A 23815-nucleotide genomic window follows, 5' to 3' on the forward strand; every position below is an offset into this window, starting at 1 on the left:
AAAAAAAAAAAAAAAAAAAAAAAAAAAAAAAAAAAAAAAAAAAAAAAAAGCCAAAAGAGGAAAGAAGACTCGAGGGATCCGAGAATAGACAGTGGTGGGTCTGCAGCCCACTGCCAGCATCAGAAATGGCGCGCGGATCATCGTCTTCGAAGACGAACAAAGCGAACGCAGAGCTCGAACCGGAGATTGCAGCGCGAAAGCGGCTTAAGAAGCTCGCATTTTCCAATAATCTACTTTCAGGAACTCAGGCAAAGCCCCAGGGATGTCTGTGTCCTTCCGCAACCGTTCTGAAGCACAATGGCAAAGACATTGTCAAGAAATCTCACCGAAAGAACAGGTTCCTCTTCTCGTTTTCAGGCTTGCTCGCCCCCGTCAGTGGAGGCAAGATTGGTGAGCTCAAGGATTTGGGATCCAAGAATCCAATTCTCTATCTCGAATTTCCTCAGGTTTGTCTTTTCCCTTTCTGTTTCTATCTGATTTAAAAGGTTTCTACGGTCTTCTTCGCTTTATTTCCATACTGGTTTTCGTTTTTAGTATGATTGGAGGTGCTTATTCAATATAAAATGATGTCGTAGTCTGCGTATTAGGCTGTTGTTTGTAATTTTCTACTACTTCTAATGGGTTTGATCGATGGTCCGAGCCAACACTCAGGTTTCTCCCACGTTTCTTCAATGCGTCCTTATTGCCTTCTGGGTGGCCATGATTAATTGTATTTTTCGTGGGAATAGCTATGATAATCATGGAAGCATGGGTGTCCTGAACTAAGAAAAGACAGAGAGTATAGGAGGTCAAAATTAAAGTTGCATCGAATAGATAATGGCAAATTTATTATGAACAATGGTTTCTAGGGGACGATCTAGATACTGTTATCACAAATCCAAAGGGTAAGGATAAGCATTGTAGGCCTATTGAGTGAGATCAAACTCTAGTTGGTAAGGTAAAATTATAATTGGAAATGTAGATATTAAGCAAGAAGGAAACATATTTTTTGGCACAACAAATTATAATCCATAATTTAATCTACTAGATTTGTGAGATTCAAGAGAAGGTGGATTATTGGAAGTTGCAAATCCCAGTCAACAATTTTGTTATTCCCCAAGCATTTGAAGACCTGAACGAGTGATAAATCTCTTTATTGTTGAATCGAAGCATAATGGGTTTGGAAACTGCTGAGTAATGTCATTCAATTATTGATCAGTGAAGTATATTTGATTAGTCAACACTGCAAAACCGAAGAGCCAGCTTTCAACCATGACCTTACATGAACAAGATTTGTTCTATAGGTTGTACAACCATGTCTTCGAATTCTAGAGAGACCACATGATTATTTTATTTAAAGTAAATAAAATTATTTGGTTACTTTGAAGTTTGTATTTTAGCGATATTTCGTGATTAATATCACATTATCTATCAGTCGTTCTATAATTATCAGTATTCAATAAAACTAATTTACAATCTAATTAATCATTGTTTTACTTAACTCATATCTCCAATGATATTTTTTCTTCTTGTGTATCGGTTTGAGCTTAATAAGAGAAAATGAGATGCTGGGCTCAGCATTTGAGTCCTAGATAAACTCATTTGACCATTATAGCTTTAAAGCGAGTTAAATTTATGATGGTCGTCGTTGTTGTTATTGGCTTATTATTTACTTTCGCCTTATTTTGAGGTGTAAATTGCTTTCCTATACTTTCCGCAAATATCCATTGGTTTATTTCTTGAATGCTGATGTAGATTTTATGTGGTCATTAAGAATCAAGTGGTGGAGTCGTTCTGACTTCTATTTCTTTTGCCTTTCAGGGACGTATGAAGTTGTTTGGAACTATAATGTATCCGAAGAACAGATATTTGACTTTGCAGTTTTCTAGAGGAGGAAAGAATGTGACATGTGAAGATTATTTTGATAATATGGTTAGTCACTATCAAAAAAAAAAAAAATCCCCAGGAAAAATTCACTGTCAAATGTCTTTTTCTTGGTATTTAAAGAAGCCTTCTATGCATGTTATGAATCAAAGATTCTATTCTCTGACTGCAGATTGTCTTTTCGGATGCATGGTGGATTGGAACAAAAGATGAAAATCAAGAGGAGGCTCGTCTCGATTTTCCGAAAGAATTGTCTATGGTAAGTTTTTGGATAATTTTTAGGTTCTTAAAGTGCAATCTCCTTATGGTTTCTCGAGTACTCCTACTATTCCGGTGTAAAATTATTGCAAGGATCTCTATTGGGTAAAATTTAACCACAGCAAAGGACCAAATTTTGGTATCAACAATCTCGATTCTCAAGATCATTTATGGAGCAGAAGAGTGGAAATGCATCCTCTTCTGAGAGTCACAGAATAATTTATGCTGTGAGAGGACAATAATTTTTGTTGTCTAAACTTTTTAATTTCCTTGATTGACCATTTAGCAAAAAAGTAAGAAACTTAACTGGGCAGAGTCCTTACTGTTAAAAACAGTAGCTGTTTCGTAAAGTTCATGGTTTTTTAACTTGTAACTCTACTTGGGACCTCCATGAAGCTGATTTTATTGTTTTAAGAAACCTAATTTACTATGTCTAATTTTCTTATTATTTTCTTTATGCTGAAGTTATCCGTTGGGCTGGTCAATATCATTGCTCTAGATTACTGTTTGGTCCATATTTATGTACTTGTTCTTCCAGTCCTGTGGATTTTTCTTATTATATATATTTTTCCTTTAGTCTGCTTTTACGACTTGTAATTAGCTAGAATAATTGTATATATTCTAGTGCCATATCTTTCTATGGAGGATTATATATGTAACAGCCCAAACTCACTGCTAGCAGATATTGTCTGCTTTGGGCTTTCCCTTTCGGGCTTCCCCTCAAGGCTTTAAAACGCGTTGTTTAGAGTTACACAGGGGAACCAGTGCTCATCCAGATACTGTCCTCTTTGGGTTTTCCCTTCCAGGCTTCCCCTCAATGTTTTTTGGGCTTTCCCTTATGGGCTTCCCCATTACGCGTCTGCTAGGAAAAGGTTTTCACACCCTTATAAAGGGTGTTTCATTATCCTCCCCAACTAATGTGGGATATCACAATCCATTGGTTGGGGAGGAGAACGAAACACCCTTTATAAGGGAGTAGACGCGTTTTAAAAACCTTGAGGGAAAGCCCAAAGAGGACAATATCTGCTAGCGATGGGCCTGGGCCGTTACAATATATGAAGCTTCTTGTATGGTTGCTTTGGTGGGTCTGCACTGTTTTATTTGGTTCAGAAAATTTGCCAACTTCTAGCTCTTATATGTCAGGTACAATGTGGTGAATATGACTTTAATGGTGGTGCTGGTGTTGTCACTACGATTAAGCCGAGTGCTCAAAAGAAGGGAATCAACCGTGTTGAAGAAAATTCCCTCAAAGGAGAACATGGAGACGACTTAGTAGACCTCGAAGACAACATGACAACTCCTATAAAGACTACACCAGTTAGACATTCCGAAAGATCTGCTGGAAAAGTATTCAAGTATTACCCGTTGCATATATTGTTACTGTGTGAATGTTATATTATTATCAATAAGGCAGAAAGCAATAGGGTTTCTTGTCAAATAATTTTTTGCATCAAATGTCATTTCATCAGCTGTCCATTCTAGGATTGGTAGAATATTATGCTGCATGACCAAATTATATTTACATGTTTGGCACTTGATTTATGCTTTTAAAAGTTTGAACTTCAAAATCTATTTTTCAAAGAGTTCCACAGGGTTTTAGCTTGTCTTGGATTTTCTTAGGTGCGTTCTATAGGTTTGTGGTGTTTGCTGTTTTTTGAGGGGTTTGGTCGGGAAGAAATTGTCTTCAAGAAATGGAGAACTCTTGAGAGGAAGCGAGGGATCTTATTATTTCATAGCCACCTATTAAGCTTCTGATGTTTCCTGAAGCTGAGACTGCGATTGGAAATTAAGAAACTAGCCACTAAAATGTGTTACCATATCAAAGGAAAATACATAGGTTTACCAAGAATTCGAGAGGCTTACTGTTCCCTATAAAGCTCGTTAACTAATTATTAGTATACCTCTTATAAAAAGAATTAATAATTGATAATACCATTACTAACAGTCCTAGTTTTAAACATTTTTTCAATCATCTTTTCATTTCTATGATCTTAGCTAATTGGGGAGCCTTTTTAACTTTGGCTTTTGGGAGGCTTTTGCCTTGAGTTATATATCTTGTTAAAGAAGAAAATTAGTTTAGAATGTCCACGTTAAGTTCTTCACATTCATGGAGAAATTGCCACAACTTTGCACCATTGTGGTATCATTATATCCGTTTCTACAGTCCTCTATTCTTCCAAAACGTTGTAGGATCAATTTACGGTATGGGAAATAGGAAGAAGCAAACTAGAAATTGGGAAGGCTATCAGTACAAATAGCATCTAGATTGATGGCATTGCCCGTGTCGAGTAATAACTACACATACTCTAGGTAAAGTGGACGAATGAAACTGCATTGATCCTAGATGTTTCTTGAGCTCAACTACCTTAAGACCGTTCAGACTTTCAGATTCTTTCCCTTCATCATTCAGGTCGTGCTGATTGTTAGACAGTAGTAAATTGCTTTGTATCTATAAATTCTTACAAGGCTATACAAGCATGAACCAACCAACTGAATTATTGAATCCATTTTTTCTCAGGTTGGTAGACATATAGTTTTTGAACAAGTTCACAGTTCAAATATGAGTTAACTGCAACTTCTTGATTCCCGAATATTCCTATTCGTGTTGAAGCTTATTTCAGTTAATTCAAATGACCATGTTTTTGTGTTTCTGTCGAGCAAAATAATTTCATTGTTAAATTTATTTCCTTTTCTTGTCAAGTTTTGCAGAGGCTTCTTCTTCTGAGGATGAGTCTGCTGGCACTTGCGATGATTTGTCTGAAGGGGAAGAAAAGAATGTTGTCATACATGAACCTTCAATCGGAGATCATGCTAGTGAAAATGTCCTGTTCATAATTCTTGAGTAGTTTGTTTTAATTCATTTTCTTATCTCTGCAGCTTTCAATTTCTGTTGATTCAATCTTTAACTTTCATGCTTGTTGCTCTTAATCGATTACTACAGACAGAAGATATCTCTGTTGATTCTAAAGATGTTGATGCTGTAGAAAAGTCTCCAATTCTTCAAGGTGATCAAGAATCAATTTCTAAGACTAAAAGAAGTTCTCGGGCTAAGGGAAATGCTCAGAGTAGTAATCGTGGTATACTCGTCCAGCCTACTCTACATAGTTTGTTCAAGAAAGTGGAGGAGAAGGTAATATCTGAAGTCCTTTAATTAAATATGTCGAGATACGTTGCGGTTTCGAATCCATTTACTGCTGAAACTGCATGAATCTCTCGATCTTTTGCCAATAAATCCTCCAAAATGTCGTATCTTTAAGGTTCATATTTATTTACAATGAATGCTTACTGTTTTCAGAGGACACCAAGAAGGTCAAAGAGATCTTCAACATCTAAAGGTTCTAATTTTCGTCATTGATTTTATTATCATGATCATGAGAATACACAGTTAACATCAAAATCTGAAAAATTGGTTTTCTACAGTTTCTGCCCAAAAGGTGCAGCTTTCTGGTTCAAAGCGAAAGATTGACCAGGTGATACATCTTATAATTTTTTTTTTATTCTCCGGGAAATAACCATAATGGATCGTTTTGTATTTTTCAGGACGAAGGATCAAGGAAAAGGAGGGTTGTCCGGGTTCAAGACGATGGTCAATCTCGCATGCTCTCTCTATTTACTTCAGTTATTTCTCAAACAGGCTTATATATTGTCATAATTAGCTTGCTAAAAATTGGTAGTAGATCTAATAGTAGTTTTTCAATTCCACAAGATAGATGTGCATTTTGTATTCCGACTAATTTTCGTTTGCTGTCTAATCGCTACATATAATACATACCTTTATGTTTCCAACCGACTCTCCTAGCGGTAAGTACTTATATTCGGAGTCGGTTCATGCAAATTTGGGTTCTGTAGTTACCTAGTGTAGCATTATAATCTAGCTGATTGAGTTTCTATGTTGTGTTTTACGTGGTCAATTGATGTATAGCTGCTCTTTGAATTTGCAGGAGGAAAAGTCACGAGGAAGGATACAGAATATGAGGTATTAGTGCCATTTCTACAAATTGTTCTTTTAAATGATTTGTTGCGTTATTAACTTATGGCTGCAACGACCAGAAGTATCTTAATAGAAATGAACTTAGCTGCTCGTGGTTTCCAAATCAAACTAATCAAAATAGTAATAAGCTTCGGGCCAGTTTCAGATCGTTTCAAGAAAGCCGACTATGTAGTGAAGAAACCGACTCCTCGAGAGACCAGTAAGCTCTGTCAACTCCTTCTCCCAGCCTAATCAAATCAATCAGAGAGATCAAACCCAACCAGCTATCAAACTCTATAAAAAATGCTCCTTCTAAAACCAAGGTCCCGATCATTCTGCTCCGCGTTCCTACACTTGGTGATCGTGGCTTCCTTCTTAAGAGAGATACTGAAAAGGTCTGGAAAGCAAACGTAAACGAATTGTTCCCCACCCACTTGTCACGCAGAACTCAATTCTTTCACCGCAATGAACTTTAAAACTCGCATGGTTGACAAACAGAACACTTTTTTTTAGCAATCTCCACCACCCAATGTCTAGATTTGGAGGCACCTTTAGGAGCAAGGGATAGCCACCTGAGGGGCTCACAGCCTTAAAGACTCGTGATTTCTCTTCTCCACAGAGCGTTTTCTTCTCGAGTGAACCTCCACAGCCATTTTAAGGGCGTTGTTTGTTTGCCTCATGGACCTTATACCGAGACTCCCTAACAAATTTCTCACTAGAGATAATCTTAGTGGCCATTCCTTCTTTTGTTTAAGGCTCTAGAAAACTTGCCTCATCATGTTACATGTAAGGGTTTAAAATTTTAATACTCTGAATTTGTATCTCTGTAGAATCTACTTCCTTTTGCCATTCACTTGAGTGTGGTATGAAATGGTTAACGGATTAGATCATTGTATACTAAATATGGCTTATCTATATCTCGTAGGTTGAAGATGACATTGAAGAGTTGTCGAGCTCTCAAGAGGTAAGTGTTCACTACCTATTATATAGCCATCTACATACTTCTCCCATGATTTCCAGAATATTGGATTGGAAGTTAGTTGGGCCCTAGGTTTGTACTCATTTTGGAGTCTGATGTAATTATTTGGCTGAACTACTCTTTTGCTAGTAGTAGTACATATAGTCATTTCTCACTTCACTCTTTTAACTACTAATTATTTGGCCTAACCCCTACCCCATGTAATCTTCTTATTATCGTGCCTCGCACCATGTTTGTCGAAAAGTCGTCATTTCTATATTGGATAATTATCTATTTCATGTAAAGTTAAGAACAAAACATGTTCTCCACATGCCTAAATATAGTTCTCGACCATGATCACCAAAAATCGTCGACATTATCATAGACTTTTTGGATGCAATGCATGTGGTTCGATTGAAGTGTTCGTTATAAGATGAAATCAATCATTCAGGGACTGAATAAATAGTTTTAACTGACCATATTCCTTGAGTTTCTTGTATGAATATTAGATTAGGATCTTGCACAGTTTTACTCACAATTTTGCTTGTCGTTTAGGACACTGATGAAGATTGGACAAGTTGAGGTCATTACTTTCTACAATTGGTAAGCCACAGCAGCAGCTAGGATGCATTGCAGAGGTTATTATATTCGAAGTAAGAGAATGCTCTACCAGTTTCTTTGAAAAGCTGCTGGCATAATGAAATTAAAGAAATTTAACCATAAAATAATATTAAAGTTGAGTTTTTACCATATTGTTAGTCATGTAAAATTCTGTTTTTGATATACCAGAGAGAAACTGTTACCCTTTTCTTGGGTTTAGAGGAAATTTTCAGCTTAAAAGTTAAAAAGTATCCACAAGATTTGGATGCAATTTATTTACTCTCAATCGTTTGTACTGTATGCATGTATTATGGTATTATGAAATTTTCTATATTTTATGTTAAATTTAGACCTTAACAATATAGTAATGAGGTAATTTCCACATCTCATATTTGTTGTAGATGGTATATCAAGTAATGAGGTAATTTCCACAACATCTTGACCAACAATTTCTTCTCCATGCGAGGGTCCAACCCATAAAAGGGTCTATTTGACAAATTATTCATGTATTCATGTATGTGTTACTTGAAGTTGCTTTTAAACATTGAGCTACTCGTCCAATTAGCCTCTTCTTCGATTGTTTCTCGAGCAATAGCAACAAACTACAGGTTCAAGAGATCTCTGTGCCTGAAAGAAAGAAGGGAAGAGCTACTCTCTAACTCACGCAATTAGTAGAACACAGAGGAAGAACCTACTTAATTTCTACCTGCTCGAGAGACTTCCTTACCTTAAAGAAAGAAGGGAAGCGCTACTCTCAAACTTAGACGTACTTCACTTTTTTGTTTCGTCCTTTACATATGCTTTTAGAGTATTTATAAAATTTTATTGGATGATCACAATATTTAAAAACGTAAGCTAAACAGAAGACAATCCTATCCAAGAGTTAAAACGTAAGCTAATAAAACGTAAGCTAAACAGAAGACAATTCTATCCAAGAGTTTGCGTGGAACATGACATGAATTCAAAATGAAAGTAAACTTCACATATACATAAATAATATAACCTTCTCTTTTTTTTTCTCACTGTTCTATGCAAGCATAAATACATGACACAGACCATATTTTTCATCATTGTCTGGTAAAATTTTACCTACTTCTCCCACTTTCTATCTACCGATCAACTGAATGAACCCTGGCCCTCCAATGCCCCAAAGAAACAAAAATAAGAGGCTGTTCTACAACATAAACAAACCAAAAGGAGGACGGAGCCTATAGAGATGAATTTAGCTACCACAAAGCTACAGAGAAATTAAAAAGAAAAAAAACTCGAAATTTTCAGATGGACGAGCTTAGGAACTTATCTACTTTTGCGTTGTTTGAGCTTGATAGGAACTTCATGCATATTGGTGCCTTGACTCCCGCTAAAGCCAGAATTGAACTCGGCAAAGTCCAAATCCCGTCCCCACATATCAAACCCGATGCGACAGCTGGACCGAAGGCATCGGCCTTGGTTTTGTTTAGCTTCTGCCACACAAACAATATCAGACTTCCAAGGCTCATATCAATTGTGAAGTACGGCCCTATATAGAATGGTATTGCCATTGCCATTGGTAGAGGAATGAACCTTGCCCACTTCTTTGGTATCAAGTCTTTAATCAAGTTAATCAAAATGGAGGTGGCAAAGAACACGTAACATAAGGTCATACAATTCTTTGGTAGACTCGAGACGCCTTCAACACCTAACACGGCCATGTTGCGAAAGAGAACTGCATTAGGGGCAGTGTATTCACCAGTTGGAAGACCAAGATCATCAAATGCCTTGTAAAAGAGCCAAAAGACACAAGGGGAAATAATGCAGCCCATTGTTGTGCCTACTACTTGGCTGACAAACATGGATCGAGGTGAAGCCAAAGTTAGAAAGCCAGTCTTGAAATCCTGCATTAGGTCAGAGGCAGTGGAGACAATATTCATCAAGACCCCACAAGCTGATAGACCAGCAACAACTCCCCCATGCAAAGGTCCAGCCCAGGCACCAATGGTGAAAATGGCAAGCTTTCCATAGGTGGATGCCAGAGACCAATCCGTGAGTCCACATCCATATGCATTACAGAAGGCCAAGACAGGAGCAAAGATGTAGATGACCAAGATATAATACCACTTCAGCTGGGTAAAAATGTGCGGAAGAGTATTAATCGACACTACAGCAATCACAACATAACCTCCAATGGCAAGCCAGATTGGTATTTGATCCTTCAGAAAAAGTTGTTTCCTTCGTTCATCGTCATAAGATAACTCAGACCTGGATGAATTTTCCGAGGATAACTCTTCGGTATCTCTTTTGTGTCGAAGTTGGTGGAGCAAGCCCGAGAGGGTCCGAGTCAATACTTTGAAGAAGTTGTACAGGCCATCACCAAGAATTATGGCTATTGCTATAAATACCTGAGATCAATGTCAAAATAAGTTCCCTTTAAGAGATCTTTTTCTGGGAGAAAGATAGTATGCTTGTTTAAGATGGAAGATCTCACCTTGTAACCTTCAAGTCCACTTAGGTCGTCTGAGCTCAATTTCTCACTATACCATTGACCTTTTTTTTCTTCTATGAGAGGCCACATTATGCCCCAAGAGATAATTCCTCCAACAAGCACAGATACATTAATTATGTGGGGGCAAATCATCCCTACTCCAATATATGTTGTTGAGAAGTCAAAGTAAAACCTACATATTAACCACAGAGGAACACAGTGATCCACATATTACAATATCTTGATATTGCTAGAATATATTTTATGCTTGGAAACTTTAAATCTTCATGTGTTGACGAAGCAGGAAGATATAAAAGATATAGCAATCATGTTCATTGAAATAACACTACGAAGGATTAGCCAAAAAAATCTGTAAGATTCCACGTCTGTTGGGGAGGAGAACGAAATAAGGGTGTGAAAACCTCTCCTTAGCAGATGCGTTTTAAAAATCTTGAGGGGAAGGCCAAAAGGGAAAGCACAAAGAGGACAATATCTGCTAAACCCCGAAGGGTGATGGACACAAGACGGTGTGCCAGCAAGGACGCTGGGCCCCAAAGGGGGTGGATTGAGGGTCACACATTGATTAGAGAATGGAACGAGTGCCAGCGAGGATGCTGGGCCCCAAAGGGGGGTGGATTGTGAGATCCCACATCGATTGGGGTGGAAAACGAAACATTCTTTATAAGGGCGTGAAAACATTTACCTAGCAGACACGTTTTAAAAACCTTGAAGGGAAACCCAAAAGGGAAAGCCCAAAGAGGACAATATCTGCTAGCGGTGGGCTTGAGCCATTACACAATCAAAGTAAAGGAATTAGAAATATGTTATACTTGTTTGCATATGCTTTGAGCCCGAACGTTGGGAAGTGCGCAAACCCACAACCATCTGCAGTCATAAAGAACCATTGAAAAAAGCCCCACAAGAAGCTCACAGAGAAAAATCTGCCAAGCATTTTCACCTGCTTCCTGAAAGATTAGGCAAAAATATAGTAAACATTAGAATGACTACACTTATATATGATTATAATTTATCATATATGAAAGCACATTACTTTGCTAGTGCAGCTCCTCGGGGAGTATGGAAACTATTAATCAAATGAGCAGTTGCAGTACCACTTGGATAAGTTAATTTGAAGTCTATGACCATGATCTGCAATTAATCAGAGGCCAAAGTGATCAAGATAATCATGGATAATGTCAAGTCAACATTGTATTGCATTGCAACATCAACTTGTTAAACGAAACATAAATATCTAGAAATAGTTTTAAGTGTTTTTTAATCACAGAATATACCATCAAGAATCGAAGAACAATAAGGTCTCCACATTAATTTCTGTTGCACTAAAGTTTTCACAGCTTATTTTGGGATAAAACCAACTTTGAAGCTTTAGTTGTACTACTAAACTGATTTTTTTTTATAATTACTTTGAAACTCGCAACGTGGCAGCATACCTTTCGCAAGGGTACAACCGAGAAAAGGCCAAGAAAGCTAACAACAAATAGAAACCCAATCATCCATCCCAATGATGGATCTTTGAAATCTTTACTGCCTGATGATTTATGAGCAATCCGTTCGCTCATTCCAAATAAGTAACTTCCAAAACCTCCTGTCAATAGGAAAAAAAAAAAAAAAAAACACAAGATACAAATTAGTCTAACACAAATCAGGAATTAGTTAGAAATCTGTCTATGGATGTTTATCATTTCCAATGATGTGGAATAATAGTCTACCGGATTCTCCCACACCAGAAACAGATATCAATCTCAAATAAAATTTTACTTCTTGGAAGCTTTGTGCACAAATTGTAACGGCTCAAGCCCACCGCTAGTAGATATTGTGCCCTTTGGGCTTTCCCTCAAGGCTTTAAAACGCATCTGCTAGGGGAAGGTTTTCAAGCTTTGTGGACAAATTATAACAGCTCAAGCCCACCGCTAGTAGATATTGTGCCCTTTGGGCTTTCCCTCAAGGCTTTAAAACGCATCTGCTAGGGGAAGGTTTCCACACCCTTATAAAGGGTATTTTGTTCTCCTCCCCAACCAATGTGGGGCATCACAATCCACCCCCCTTCGGGGCCCAACGTCCTCGATGTGGGACCCCCACCAAATCCACCCCTCTTTGGGGCCAGCGTCCTTACTGGCACATCGTTCGGCGTCTGGCTCTAATACCATTTGTAACGGCCCAAGCCCACCGCTAGCAGATATTGTTCTCTTTGGGCTTTCCCTTCCGGGCTTTAACACACGTTTACTAGGGGAAGGTTTCCACACCCTTATAAAGGGTGTTTTGTTCTCCTCCCCAACCAATATGGAAATCACACAAATAGCCTTAGTAAACTGGTCTCCTATTTCATTTTTCAGATCAAAGTGTAGCAATAAAGAAAGTACCACAGAATTCTGGACAAATGAGGAAAAAAAAAAAAATCTTCAATTGAAAGAGGATGGATGATAGAATGCTCCTCTCATGGTGATGAAAAACCAAGGAAAAAGTGCAGTAAAAGTAGCTGATCTTCCAAGGAATGGTCACAGATGAGATATAAACGTACTTATATTGGAACAAAGTTTTTCTGATTGTTTTGGTGCAAGTTGCAACTACTTCCATTAGAAGAAACAAATAACAAAAACAAGATCACGCCCATAAAAATATAAAGTGAATTACAAGCAAACGGCAAACATTCTTCACCCCAAACAGGTTTGACAGCAGTCACAATTATCAGACCTCCGATTAGAAGAAATTTGACCATAAAAGTACGCAAGAATCTGCGCTAAGAACGCATAAAAAGAAATGAAAAAAGAAGGGTAATGAAAGCTTGAAATCGAACTCTGTTTCCCCGTCCACATCAAGTGTAAACAATAATCTATGACCAGTGAATGAAAATGGATAAGAGACAAACCGCTGAAAGCGATGCCAGAAGAGGCAACAACGCAAGTTTGGATGACGGTGTTCTCCTGCCTGGTGAAAGGCTGCCTCAAGAAGCCTGATCTCTCCAAAAATTTCGTCCATGATTTGACGAAGAAAAATCCTAACAGACCAGCAGATACGTTGAGTGAAGGTATAATGCCAGTGGTTAGATTGAGTTTCATTACAATAACGCTGAACAAAATGCTCAACCAAAAACTGACGAAAAAAGCCCTAAATGTTAGCTGCTTCCTCCATGAAGGAACTTCTTGATCTTCAAAGAACTGCTCGATCGACAGTACTCCACCTACTCCCCCAAATCTCTGCCTGTTCTTCTGATTTGGATCGCGTTCACAATCCAAACGCTTCACCACATCATCCTCAACTCCTTTCTCCTCCATAGTGACTTCTAATCGACGACTTAGAGGTTGGAATCAGAGCTAGGAAGTGAAACTGCTGATGAAATGAACCAAAGAAGTGGAATTCACAGAAACCGTATAGATGTTGAGGATGTTGCTGTCTTTTGATTCGCGGATTGAAATTTATTCGAGACGAGACAAAAAAAATTGGCAAAATTATACTCCGATTGACTTCCAAGACGGCGAATTTCAGGGAATCCATGATCTCGATAGTGATAGGATTCGCCAACTTGCCGCGTAGAAATTTCTTCACTTCGCTCGGGTTAATGCATCGGCCTCCAACTTCCCGCGGTACAAAATTGGATAGAATGGATTGGATTCTGTATTCTCTTTTCTTTTTCTTTTTAAATTATAAATTAATTAAGGATAAATTTAGGCCATAAAAGCAATTTTTCAATTAATTCATTCAATAAATAAATTAATTAATTAATTAAAGCAAATAATTTAATAACATCAATTCTAGCATTAGGAAAATTTAAAAAATGTGAGAGAAGTTAAAAATTTTAACGTTTAATTTCTCGTCTATTTTCTCGTAAAAATATTTTTATCGCGATCTTCGTTCAATAAAATTTAATAATTGTTTATTTATTACAAATATATTCATAGACATTTAATGTATAATTCAAAATTATTAAATCTATTAGAATATTAAACAAAAAAAATTAATGACGGTAAACGGTATATTTACGTGGATTAAAGTAGGAGAACACAAATTTTTTAAAAATAAAAATATTTTATTTTTTATAACTTAACCTAAATAATAATATTATTAAGAAATTTACTTGCAATATTAATTTGGACTTAAATAAAAGGAGCCTTAGACAGTGGACACGTGCCTCGATAGCTGGAAACGGTACCGTATTGGCATAATTAAATATTAATAGCTGAAAAAGAAGAAGCAACGTGGGCCCCACATTACATAAAGATGCGTGCAATCCAATGAATATGACCACAGTGCCAAAGATCTTGGAGACAACAAATTAATATTATTATTATTTTAAATTAAATTCCACTGACACCTATTAATTATGTTTTTTAAAAGAAAAAAAAAATAAAATAAATAAAAAACTCGAACTGACCGTTTGAAAAAAATAATCCAAAAAACTTGAAAGAGTCAATAATTTGATTAAAATATTTTTTTATACGCAAGTAAATTATTGTTATAAAATTTTTAAAAGATATAATTTTTATAGCATAATTCAATAATTCAGTACAAGTATAAAATATATTTGATTTAGGTTGTTGGGTCAATATTTTTAAGAAAAATAAAATATTACTGCATAAAATGTTTATTTATTTATCTCCAAAAATTAAATTAATTTAGCAAATTAATTTAACCAGTAGAATTCTATGTCTTGAATCTTCGTTCCAATCGTTTGCTTTTTCAACAGCAAATGGTCTTTCAACAGCAAAGGTCCGGTCAGATCTTAGTCTTTGTTCACCGTTAGCAATTTACCAACAAGTCTTGGGTAACTAGTTTAGTTTAAAAAGAGTCTAAATCAGAATTAAAAAGGTTTCGAATAACAAGAAGGCGAGCTGATTCGATTTGATCTAAGAAAAAGCCTAGTAAGCCACCAACTAGGTGCAGGTCATGTGACCTACAACTTGGCCTTTGCTTTTTGAGGTTGTGCACTACGTTCGGGCATTCGCCAGATACCCCTTAAACGGGGTTTGGTGTTTGCTCCTACATGAAAATCTGTATGAACACCGATAAAATTTCCCGACCCACTATCCAATTATGCACTACTTTTCCTCATTGAAATCCATATGGTGGCATAGTATCAAAGAACCAATTCTAAAACTGAATAAGAACAAGAAAATGCAAATAATCAACTATTTACCAACAAGTCTTGGGTAACTAGTTCAGTTTTAAAGGAGTCCAAATTAGAATTAATAAAGTTTCGGATAACAAGAAGGCGAGCTAATTCGATATGATCTAAGAAAAAGCCTAGTAAGCCACCAACTAGGTGCAGGTCACGTGACCTACAGCTTGACCATTACTTTTTGAGGTTGTGCACTACGTCCTGGGCATTCGCCCATTAAACAAGGTCTAGTATTTGCTCCTACATGAAAATCTGTATGCACACCGATGAAATTTCCCGACCCACTATCCAATTATGTCTATATGGTGGCATAGTATCAAATGAACAGAATTGAATAAGAACAAGAAAATGCAAACAATCTCCATAAACCCAGGAGATTTTTCATTCTTACATGAAAAGAAAATTGAGTACAAATCAATATAAACAGATGGAAGAAGGAAGTTACACTGCCTGAAGAGTTAAAGAGTAGACAACACAGAAAATGAACAAAGCACTGTAAACAAAGACTAAGATCAGCTGCGCTTACATCCTACTTGAGGTTAGGTCCTATTATCATCCTAAGCTGAACTCTCAAGAGTATTCACAAAAGGAAAGAAATTCCTGTGATAAGTTCTAAGCACGAGAAGTCTGGTTGCTGAACTAGCATCGTCGGGAGAGGAAGAACTCGTAGTCTGGATGTCTGTTTCTGGCGTTGAGATTTCCTTTCTTAACAACGGCTCTCGCCATGAGGGATGCTGTCTCTTCCAGCGTCCTCAGGCGTTCGTCAACGACTCCGGGAGGATTAAACATCGACGTACTATTTCTTGGCTTGAACCAGCATTCATTCTGCTCATGTAAAAAAGAGAATGTTTATGAAAGATGCACATCAGTCCTTGCGCAATGCAGCAAAAGCACACTTTATTGATGTAAAATAAAGATTGATATCAGACAAAAGTATATGGTAGCTGAACGAGGAACATGAGTCGAGCAATTCATATAGTCGAATGGAGCCTACCCATTTCCATCAATACATAATTAGCCTATGAGATGGACAAGAATAAAGTTCTAATCAATTACCACATTTTTATCATAAAAAAATGTTCTATTTTTGTTTCCTTTAAAATTTGCTGAACAGTACACACAACCACATCAGATGTTAAAGTTGTTAAAGATGGTTGGGAGAGGAGTCCTATATCAGCTAATTAAGGGGTTGATCACAGGTTTATACAGGTTTATAAGTAAGGAATAAGAACTTATGCTCAAAGTGGACAATATCACATCATTGTGGAAGGTCGTGATTTCTAACATGGTATCAGATTCATATCATTAACTTAGTCATGTCAATAGAATCCTCAAACGTCGAACAAATAAGTTGTAAGCCTTAAAGGTGTAGTCAAAAGTGACTCAAAGGGTCGAACAAAGGGTGAAATTTATTCGAGGTCTCTAGAGAAGGAGTCGAGCCTCAATTAAGGGGAGGCTATTCGAGGACTCCGTAGGCCTCAAGGGAGGCTCTATGGTGTACTTTGTTCGAGGGGAGGATTGTTGAGGATTGTTGGGAGAAGACTCCCACATCGACTAATTAAGGGGTTGATCATGGGTTTATGAGTAAGGAATACATCTCCATTGATATGAGACCTTGTAGAGAAACCAAAAGCAAAACCACGAAAGCTTATGCTCAAAATGGACAATATCATACTATTGTGGAGGTTCGTGATTCCTAACAAAAACATGCTGAAATGAAGCAGCGAGTATCAAAACTGTACCTGTGCATTATGACTTTGAAGACCCACAACTGGACATACTATACAAGAATCAGTTTCTGAAGAGCTAGATTGGGAAGTTCTACAAACGAAATGTCCTAGTGAGTGGTAAGTCAAAAATGCAGCTCGAAGGTTGCCATCCGGTATCCTATAAATGGGATACCATGCCACTGAGTACCTGAAATACCATAAACAATTACATCACTCTTCTTCTTGCTTCAATGACATTCATATTATTTCTTACGATGTAAACAATGCATTAAGAATTCAGTCACATATGATCCAGTAGACTACGAAAATATAGTAAAAGCTTGTGAATTTCTGTCATAACTAACCATGATCCGGCGTGCAGATCATTCAAAGTAATGGACTCGAGCACGGTTGGATCCCCATATATTTTTCCTCGAAGACATCCATCTCCCTTGACCAGCTGACGTATTCTGATTCAATAGAATAGACATCAATTCAAATAGTTATGAGCTAGCAACCACAAATGCAGCAATTTTCAGATCCTTATATTAAGTATGCAAACATTCATTAAAAATGAGCATACTATGATAAAGCTATTGATTAAGGATAAAGAAGGCAGATCTAATGATAATGAATATATTTAAATTGAAGCCAACGGCCACTCTGGGTTCATATTGACTATGGAACAAGTTTTACTTCATAAATTGTGAAGATTTTGCCGATGCTAGTCTTGTAAGAGGCATAAATGCTGCCGGATGGAGTAGAAAAGTGGAGTTTCTTGGAGCTGAATTCCTCTAATTGGTGTGTAGTAATGAGAATGATGATCATTTATTCTTCTACTTCTTCTACGGATCCATGGAAACGAGCCCGCCCCACGAATCCACAGACAGATTTTCCACGGTCCCTTGCCAACTCCAAGAAACTACGACGACTGTATTAAACTTTCCACTCCAAGGTTTAGACCTAGAACCTGAACTCTGACCCCATCTAAAGTCCCAACCCCCTACCGAAGGGCCATTTCTCGGTGACCGTAAAAAAAGGATTATATACTTGGTTATGATCTCTCCCATTTTGTAGTTTCCTATTGTTTCTTATATAACAATAGTAATAATAACAATAAGTTAAAGATCCGAGTTAAAAACAACGAAACCATATTAGTAATTTCGAAAAAGGGCATAGGAGTAATTACTTATCAAACAATGGCCTTCTCTGCTGAGGTTGTTCCTCCTCAAAATATTCGAAAATAAGTTCCGACTCTCCAGATAAATTTGAGTCGACAGATTGTTCAGAAAAGTTCCTCTTCTCAGAAGCCAAAGGTTCCTCTGAACTATGAAGCTGACTACAGGCCTGGAGAACGTTGGCATCATCAGTACAAGGCTTGGGGAAAAGGACTGAAAATATTGGAAGTTGAGCAGTTGGGGGCTCGTTCGCTTTTATATCGCTTACACGTGAATCTAAACCCACAGGACAAGTAGTTGCTCCAGAATGAGTTTTATGGCTCTTAAATAGTTGAACAGCCGAAAGAAATGGAACAAAATATGCATGAAATTCAGAGTTATCAGCACCAAATCCATTTGAACCTTCATGACCATTGGCTTTTACTTCTAAGCCATAGCTGCCATGTTTTTCATACCATTGCCACAGGCAACTCAAAGAAATGTTGGCAGTCTCGTGGCTACACGGTATCCCATCGCCTAGCGAATTTTTTGAGCAAATTTTACAACTTCTTAAGTTGGGTCTCTGGCTGATAACAGGAGAGGACAAATGAAGGAATCTTTCGAACTCTGCAATTTGATGAACAGCATCAAATGGCAATTGTGCCTTACATGCACTATTCACTACCTGTTCAATTTTTGTTGCATCTCCACATGTGGATTTGCAATTAAAATGCTCATCCACATCAAGCTCGCAACTACGATCCTGTAATGCGTTTGTATCATGACCGTGCGACTCCTGCGCCTCGCATTCCTTTTCTAGAGGATCATGATTTCTGTCTCTAGAATGCTGTATCGCCTCAATAAAATTAGAAACAGGATCTAGTAAGTTGCAATCAACACTTTCTTGAATTGATTTTTCTGAAATACCGAACTCAGCAGGTTGCTTATTTGCATCTTTCAGAGATGAAAAATCCGGTCTGGCCAACGCGGTCGTCAATCTGGAACCCTCTGCCACACTTGGCACCCAGTTTTGAAGAGGTGATCGAGATTGGTTGCTGTGTTTGCTGCGTTCAGCAAGTGAACTTCCTTTTGTTGCTTGAAAGAAAAGATGAGGGACGTAAACAGGAGACTGAGCCTTTAACGGATTAGACTGATTTAAGGAGCTGCATGACCCGAGCGATGTGCTGGACTCATTCTCTACTCTTTGATTATTCAAACCATCGGAGATAAGTTTGTCTGACATCGACCCATCCAGACAGACCTGCGTACTTTCAGACGATTCAGAAGTCGTGCATTTATCAGTAGAATCATTCTGAAACGGAGCTCTCGAACCGCCACTTGATTTACTTATGTCAAAGCCCATAGCTGGAATATCCAATCTTTCGTTTGGTCGATTGTGAGCCATTGAATTAGTATTACTACCACTACTACTCTTACTCGGACGATAGATCTTATCTTGTTCTGAAGTATTCTTATTTTTCAACCTCTTGGAAAATTTGTCTTTCAGTTGTTTTCTATTCCCAGTTTTCTTATCCTTGACCTTTGGCGTTTGCACACCAACAGGATTACATACGCCTTTTAACTGTTTGCTAACAGGAGGACTTACCTGGTCCAACTGTGCACAACATCCACCACTGTTGTTCTTTTGAACCTTTTGCCAGACAGTACGGCTGTTTTCCTTCCCGGTACACCGTTGCGAACTCCCCATACCACCAAATCTGTTCGTCCTAGAATTCCCAGACAATTTTTTATTCTGTTTAGTTTTCTTTCCAGGTAAAATCAAACGCGTTTCACTAGCAGTACATCCTTGAATACCATGATTAGCTTTCTCCTCTTCGGCATTAACGTCCACTTCATCTCGTATGGAGTTATGATGAGAACAATCATTCTCTCTAGAAGGGGAATTCTGTCCTTCCAACAGATCAATTCCAAAACCCTCATTTTCAGTTAATTTCAAGGTATGACTATCACAGTTAGAATCTGGGGAATTATTATCAAAAGAATCCTTAGAGCAAAAATCATTGCAACAGCCATTAAATAGCCTTTCTTTTCGATCTACTTCCCCATCGAAACGGGTACAACCAGGTGCTTTGATAAGGGGCTGATTTTCAGATACATAACCATTATAATCCCCACTAGAATTCTTTGTTGCAGAAGGTGGAACCTCAGATGCATCCCCCTCAACAATTTCAGAGGATATTGAATCTGTGGTTCCAAGTGGCTGAATAATCCTCTCAGAATCTCGTTTAAAATCATTTTTACTGGCCCGAGTATCTGACGGGAAAGTTTCTCGTGCTGTCGAACACAAAACAGGCCCATCTCTACAATCTGAACCATTATTTCCACAAGCTTCTAACAATGAACTTCCACGAGCAGAATCCTCGGACGAGATTTCCGTCTCAGCAGAGACAAAATCAGAAGATGTCTTCTTACATTCTATATCCCTCTTTTTTGCCTTCTTTCTTGAATTTTTCTTCCCATATCTCTGAATTTTAGCTTCACCAATGGGGATGTCAGAGATTGCACTAGAGTCACCTGATATCAAAGCAGAGCTGGAGCATGAACTCCTCCAAGAGAATTTGCTGGAAGCTTTATTTGACGACTTAAATGCTTTACTATCCAATAAGTTTTTATTCGACTCCAACAAGCTTCTACATCTGAATGAATTGACTGAGTATGTGCCATTAGAGGCAGGGCCGTTGTGCACCAATTTTCTATCAGCTGTAAACTGATTCATTTGAGGCAGGCAGCTCACATGCAAGCTATCTAGGCCTTGCAATGGTAGTGCAACAATTCTCCAGAGCCCATCAGATTCCAGTGTAAGAATACTAATGACGGCAGATCTGAAAAAGTAAACCAAATAAGTAAATGAATAATAATCAACAAGGTTCCTTTGACGACATCCGCTAAATTGGAGCAATACGGGGAAGATTAGCAGATTAGCATGCCTCCTATGCAAGGATGACACGCACGAATCGAGAAATAATAATCAACGAGTTCTCAATATTGATAAAAAGAAACAGAACAATGTCGTAGGTCAACGATTGTATTACTAAAGAATTACCTGTAATCAAAAAAGTTCCTCCATTCAAAAGAAGAAACTTCAGAATCCTGAAAAAAAATGGTCAAGCATAAAATTTTATGCAAACCAAAAACAAAACCAAAGAAAATAAAATCTTCGTAATTATGAACCTTAATTCTTCTTGAACAATTATCTTCCTGAATTTTCACTTCTAATAACTGCTTTCCTTTGTCTGGAACTTTCTGAAATTCACTACTTTTTTCAAGAGCACACTGCATCGTTTTTTGTACCTGTTATTAAACCAGTTCAAAAAATCAAACTTCTTTAGTTATATGTCCAAGGGCAGCCGGTTAGGTTGTTTACATGAAATGTTACTCTTTTTATCTTGACATTATAGCACATATGTACAACACACACACGAAAAAGAAAGAATAACCCGAAGAACTACTAACCAGATATAAAAGCAGCTAAATACGAAAGAAACAATGCAATATCAACATATAATTTGACTTAAAGCAAGGACAAAGCACGTGCATAAAAAATAAAGTCACAGTCGATATTTTTCGACATTCTTATGGGGAATGTTAATATTCGAGTATTTCGACTCAAATTTCAAATTAAAAAAAAGGTCATTTGAAGCACACACATGAAAAAATCGAGTTTCGGACGATATTATTCGACATTGTTGCATGGAATGTTCAAATTCCATGACTTTGACCCAAATTTCAAAAAAGTATATCCTATAAAGGGGTACGTACATGCTTAAAAAATGGAGTCACGGTCGATATTTGGGGAATGTTTATATTTGAGTATTTCGACTCAAATTTCGAAGAAAAAGAGCGAAAGCAATGTACGTACGGACTTATAATCGAAACCCTAATTTAGAAACTCTAATTTAGCCATTTGAAGAACAGAAAAGTAAGCAACTAGAAACAACAAGAATCTTTGTCAAATAATAGTTCAAGAAATCTAAAACCAATTGAAATGTGTACCAATATTTTGATTACGACCATATTTTATAACAGGTATAGGGAGCTCACTAATCTTGGGGAGGCTTCGACCACCCCAAAGTTAGCTTCAAAAAAATTAGAATCCTCGATGATGATCATCAAAGATATGCAGGCAAGCGTTGAAATATCAGAAATCTCAAATTTCTTTTAGGATCAAACACAAAAATAGCCTTGAAATGTCATTTATTAGAACAAGCTAATAGCCAAAAACCCGAAGAACAATCATAAGATGCAACAAGGGAGAAAATCCAGATACAAAAACAACAATACCACATTTCATGAATCGGATTTCTCTGATAAAAGACAACAAAAAGCTGTAGTACCTAAAAATCATTAAACCAAAATTCATATTACCAGTCAAAAGAAGCTCGTACACGAAGACAGCCAAAGCTCCCAATTAATTACGAGGAGGAAGGGAAAATTGTGAAAAACGGACAAAGAATCGAAGAAGAAAGCATCCATGGTATTACTCCATTGAAATTAACCACGAAATTACAACCATTGAGGAAGCGTAGTACTAAATTTGACTAAACCCGGAAATATCAGAGGGGAAAAAAATCTCCATTTAAGAACTATACAAATTTAGACACAATCTGCGCCCAAATATAGCCGCGAAATTCAGATTACAGGGGAACATAGAAAATCTAAAACAATCAACTAGTAACCACTAATGGAAATGCCTCTCCTCCACCGCCATCTCTCAATTAATTCGCAACTCAAAATAGGGGAAGCCGATAGATAGCTTATAAATTATAGTAACTTTTACATACAAATATATAATGATTTAAGTTAGTTTCCTATAATAGGTGGAAATAGCTGGCTGAAATTGGATTGACAGGCCATACCACGCTAAGAATGACACATGCAAAAACCAAATCAAATCAAAAGGAGTGAGCGATTGACTAACAGCAGCGATTGACTAAGAACAGCAGAGGAGGCAACTGACCCATTTTAATCGGCGAGAGAGTCGAAGGCTGACCCATTCTGATCTGCGAGAGAGTCGAAGGAAGTACAGTGATCGAAGAGCAGGGTTCTGGTTTATCTTCTACTTTTCCATCCGCCACTGCTTTACTTAGTTTACCTTCAATCAGTACGCTTTCGAGTCCACTCGATCGAGTTAATGGAACACGAAATAAATCTATATATAAAATCAAATAAATAATAAATATATTCCAATTTGCTTAGGTTAAACAAAGTTTTAATAATATTTTGTATTTTAAAAAAAAATCGAAAAATGGTTAGAGTTTAAAAAATAAATATTAGTTAAAAAATATTTTTGAATAAATATATTCCAATTTGTTTAGATTAAACAAAGTTTTAATAATATTTTGTATTTTTAAAAAAAATCGAAAAAATGGTTAGTTTTAAAAAATAAATATTAGTTAAAAAATATTTTTGAATTTTCAAAAAGTTTTTTAATGCTCTTAAAACTATTTAACAATAATGGTATGGAAACTAACGGGTTTTAATAATATCAATAATTTTTAAGTAATATTAATATCTTTGAGAGAGATGATCTATGAAATGTAAATATACTCTATATACCAATAATTTTTAAAAGTAATATTAATATTTTTTTTAGAGAGATGATCTATAAAGTGTAAATAGACTGTTTTATTCGTATATTAACAATTATAATTTTTTAAATTTTATTTTATAAAGGTGAGGTTGTT

The 23815-nt window shown here is 36.9% G+C and overlaps 3 protein-coding genes across 7 annotated transcripts; 1 reads left to right on the forward strand and 2 right to left on the reverse strand.

Moving 5' to 3' along the window:
• The first annotated feature begins 64 nt into the window (after positions 1-64).
• LOC111457259 (DNA-binding protein RHL1-like) lies at positions 65-8011 on the forward strand. 2 transcript variants are annotated; one of them, XM_023099468.1, is made up of 12 exons: positions 65-446; positions 1801-1911; positions 2036-2122; positions 3265-3476; positions 4823-4943; positions 5063-5251; positions 5417-5456; positions 5542-5591; positions 5662-5739; positions 6063-6097; positions 7017-7055; positions 7605-8011. In XM_023099468.1, exons 1-12 carry the CDS (start codon positions 126-128, stop codon positions 7654-7656), a joined length of 1335 nt encoding a protein of 444 aa, XP_022955236.1. In that variant the 5' UTR covers positions 65-125; the 3' UTR covers positions 7657-8011. The 2 variants fall into 2 exon arrangements, with proteins under 2 accessions (XP_022955236.1, XP_022955237.1); XM_023099469.1 differs by having other exon boundaries at positions 5662-5707.
• A 657-nt stretch (positions 8012-8668) lies between these two features.
• Positions 8669-13731, reverse strand: LOC111457280 (probable metal-nicotianamine transporter YSL7). 2 transcript variants are annotated; one of them, XM_023099499.1, is made up of 6 exons: positions 12998-13731; positions 11562-11716; positions 11162-11259; positions 10941-11075; positions 10114-10303; positions 8669-10027 (listed from the first exon to the last, which is right to left on the reverse strand). In XM_023099499.1, the coding sequence occupies exons 1-6, from the start codon at positions 13401-13403 to the stop codon at positions 8924-8926; spliced, it is 2088 nt and encodes a 695-aa protein (XP_022955267.1). In that variant the 5' UTR covers positions 13404-13731; the 3' UTR covers positions 8669-8923. The 2 variants fall into 2 exon arrangements, with proteins under 2 accessions (XP_022955267.1, XP_022955268.1); XM_023099500.1 differs by lacking the exons at positions 11562-11716; positions 12998-13731 and having other exon boundaries at positions 10114-10283; positions 11162-11254.
• A 1856-nt stretch (positions 13732-15587) lies between these two features.
• LOC111457006 lies at positions 15588-23244 on the reverse strand. 3 transcript variants are annotated; one of them, XM_023099110.1, is made up of 7 exons: positions 23122-23244; positions 21303-21422; positions 21175-21221; positions 18143-20953; positions 17319-17423; positions 16987-17161; positions 15588-16069 (listed from the first exon to the last, which is right to left on the reverse strand). In XM_023099110.1, the coding sequence occupies exons 2-7, from the start codon at positions 21408-21410 to the stop codon at positions 15884-15886; spliced, it is 3432 nt and encodes a 1143-aa protein (XP_022954878.1). In that variant the 5' UTR covers positions 21411-21422; positions 23122-23244; the 3' UTR covers positions 15588-15883. The 3 variants fall into 3 exon arrangements, with proteins under 3 accessions (XP_022954878.1, XP_022954876.1, XP_022954877.1); XM_023099108.1 differs by having other exon boundaries at positions 23089-23244; XM_023099109.1 differs by lacking the exon at positions 23122-23244 and adding an exon at positions 22497-23061.
• Positions 23245-23815: the final 571 nt, after the last annotated feature.

Source organism: Cucurbita moschata, unplaced genomic scaffold, assembly GCF_002738365.1.
Source record: "Cucurbita moschata cultivar Rifu unplaced genomic scaffold, Cmos_1.0 Cmo_Scf00019, whole genome shotgun sequence".
Lineage (NCBI taxonomy): Eukaryota > Viridiplantae > Streptophyta > Magnoliopsida > Cucurbitales > Cucurbitaceae > Cucurbita > Cucurbita moschata.

What these genes read in the sequence shown, in the direction of transcription:
- LOC111457259 (XM_023099468.1), top strand. Translation starts at nt 126, where the DNA reads ATGGCGCGCGGATCATCGTCTTCGAAGACGAACAAAGCGAACGCAGAG. An exon ending in GAGATCATGCTAGTGAAAAT is followed by an intron (nt 4,944 to 5,062) that starts GTCCTGTTCATA and finishes CGATTACTACAG; the next exon opens with ACAGAAGATATCTCTGTTGA. An exon ending in GGAAGGATACAGAATATGAG is followed by an intron (nt 6,098 to 7,016) that starts GTATTAGTGCCA and finishes TATATCTCGTAG; the next exon opens with GTTGAAGATGACATTGAAGA.
- LOC111457280 (XM_023099499.1), bottom strand. Translation starts at nt 13,403, where the DNA reads ATGGAGGAGAAAGGAGTTGAGGATGATGTGGTGAAGCGTTTGGATTGT. An exon ending in TTCTGGCATCGCTTTCAGCG is followed by an intron (nt 11,717 to 12,997) that starts GTTTGTCTCTTA and finishes TCCTATTGACAG; the next exon opens with GAGGTTTTGGAAGTTACTTA. An exon ending in CGAGGAGCTGCACTAGCAAA is followed by an intron (nt 11,076 to 11,161) that starts GTAATGTGCTTT and finishes CTAATCTTTCAG; the next exon opens with GAAGCAGGTGAAAATGCTTG.
- LOC111457006 (XM_023099110.1), bottom strand. Translation starts at nt 21,410, where the DNA reads ATGCAGTGTGCTCTTGAAAAAAGTAGTGAATTTCAGAAAGTTCCAGAC. An exon ending in AGAAGGCCATTGTTTGATAA is followed by an intron (nt 17,424 to 18,142) that starts GTAATTACTCCT and finishes CTATTGAATCAG; the next exon opens with AATACGTCAGCTGGTCAAGG. An exon ending in TTCAAAGTCATAATGCACAG is followed by an intron (nt 16,070 to 16,986) that starts GTACAGTTTTGA and finishes TTACATGAGCAG; the next exon opens with AATGAATGCTGGTTCAAGCC.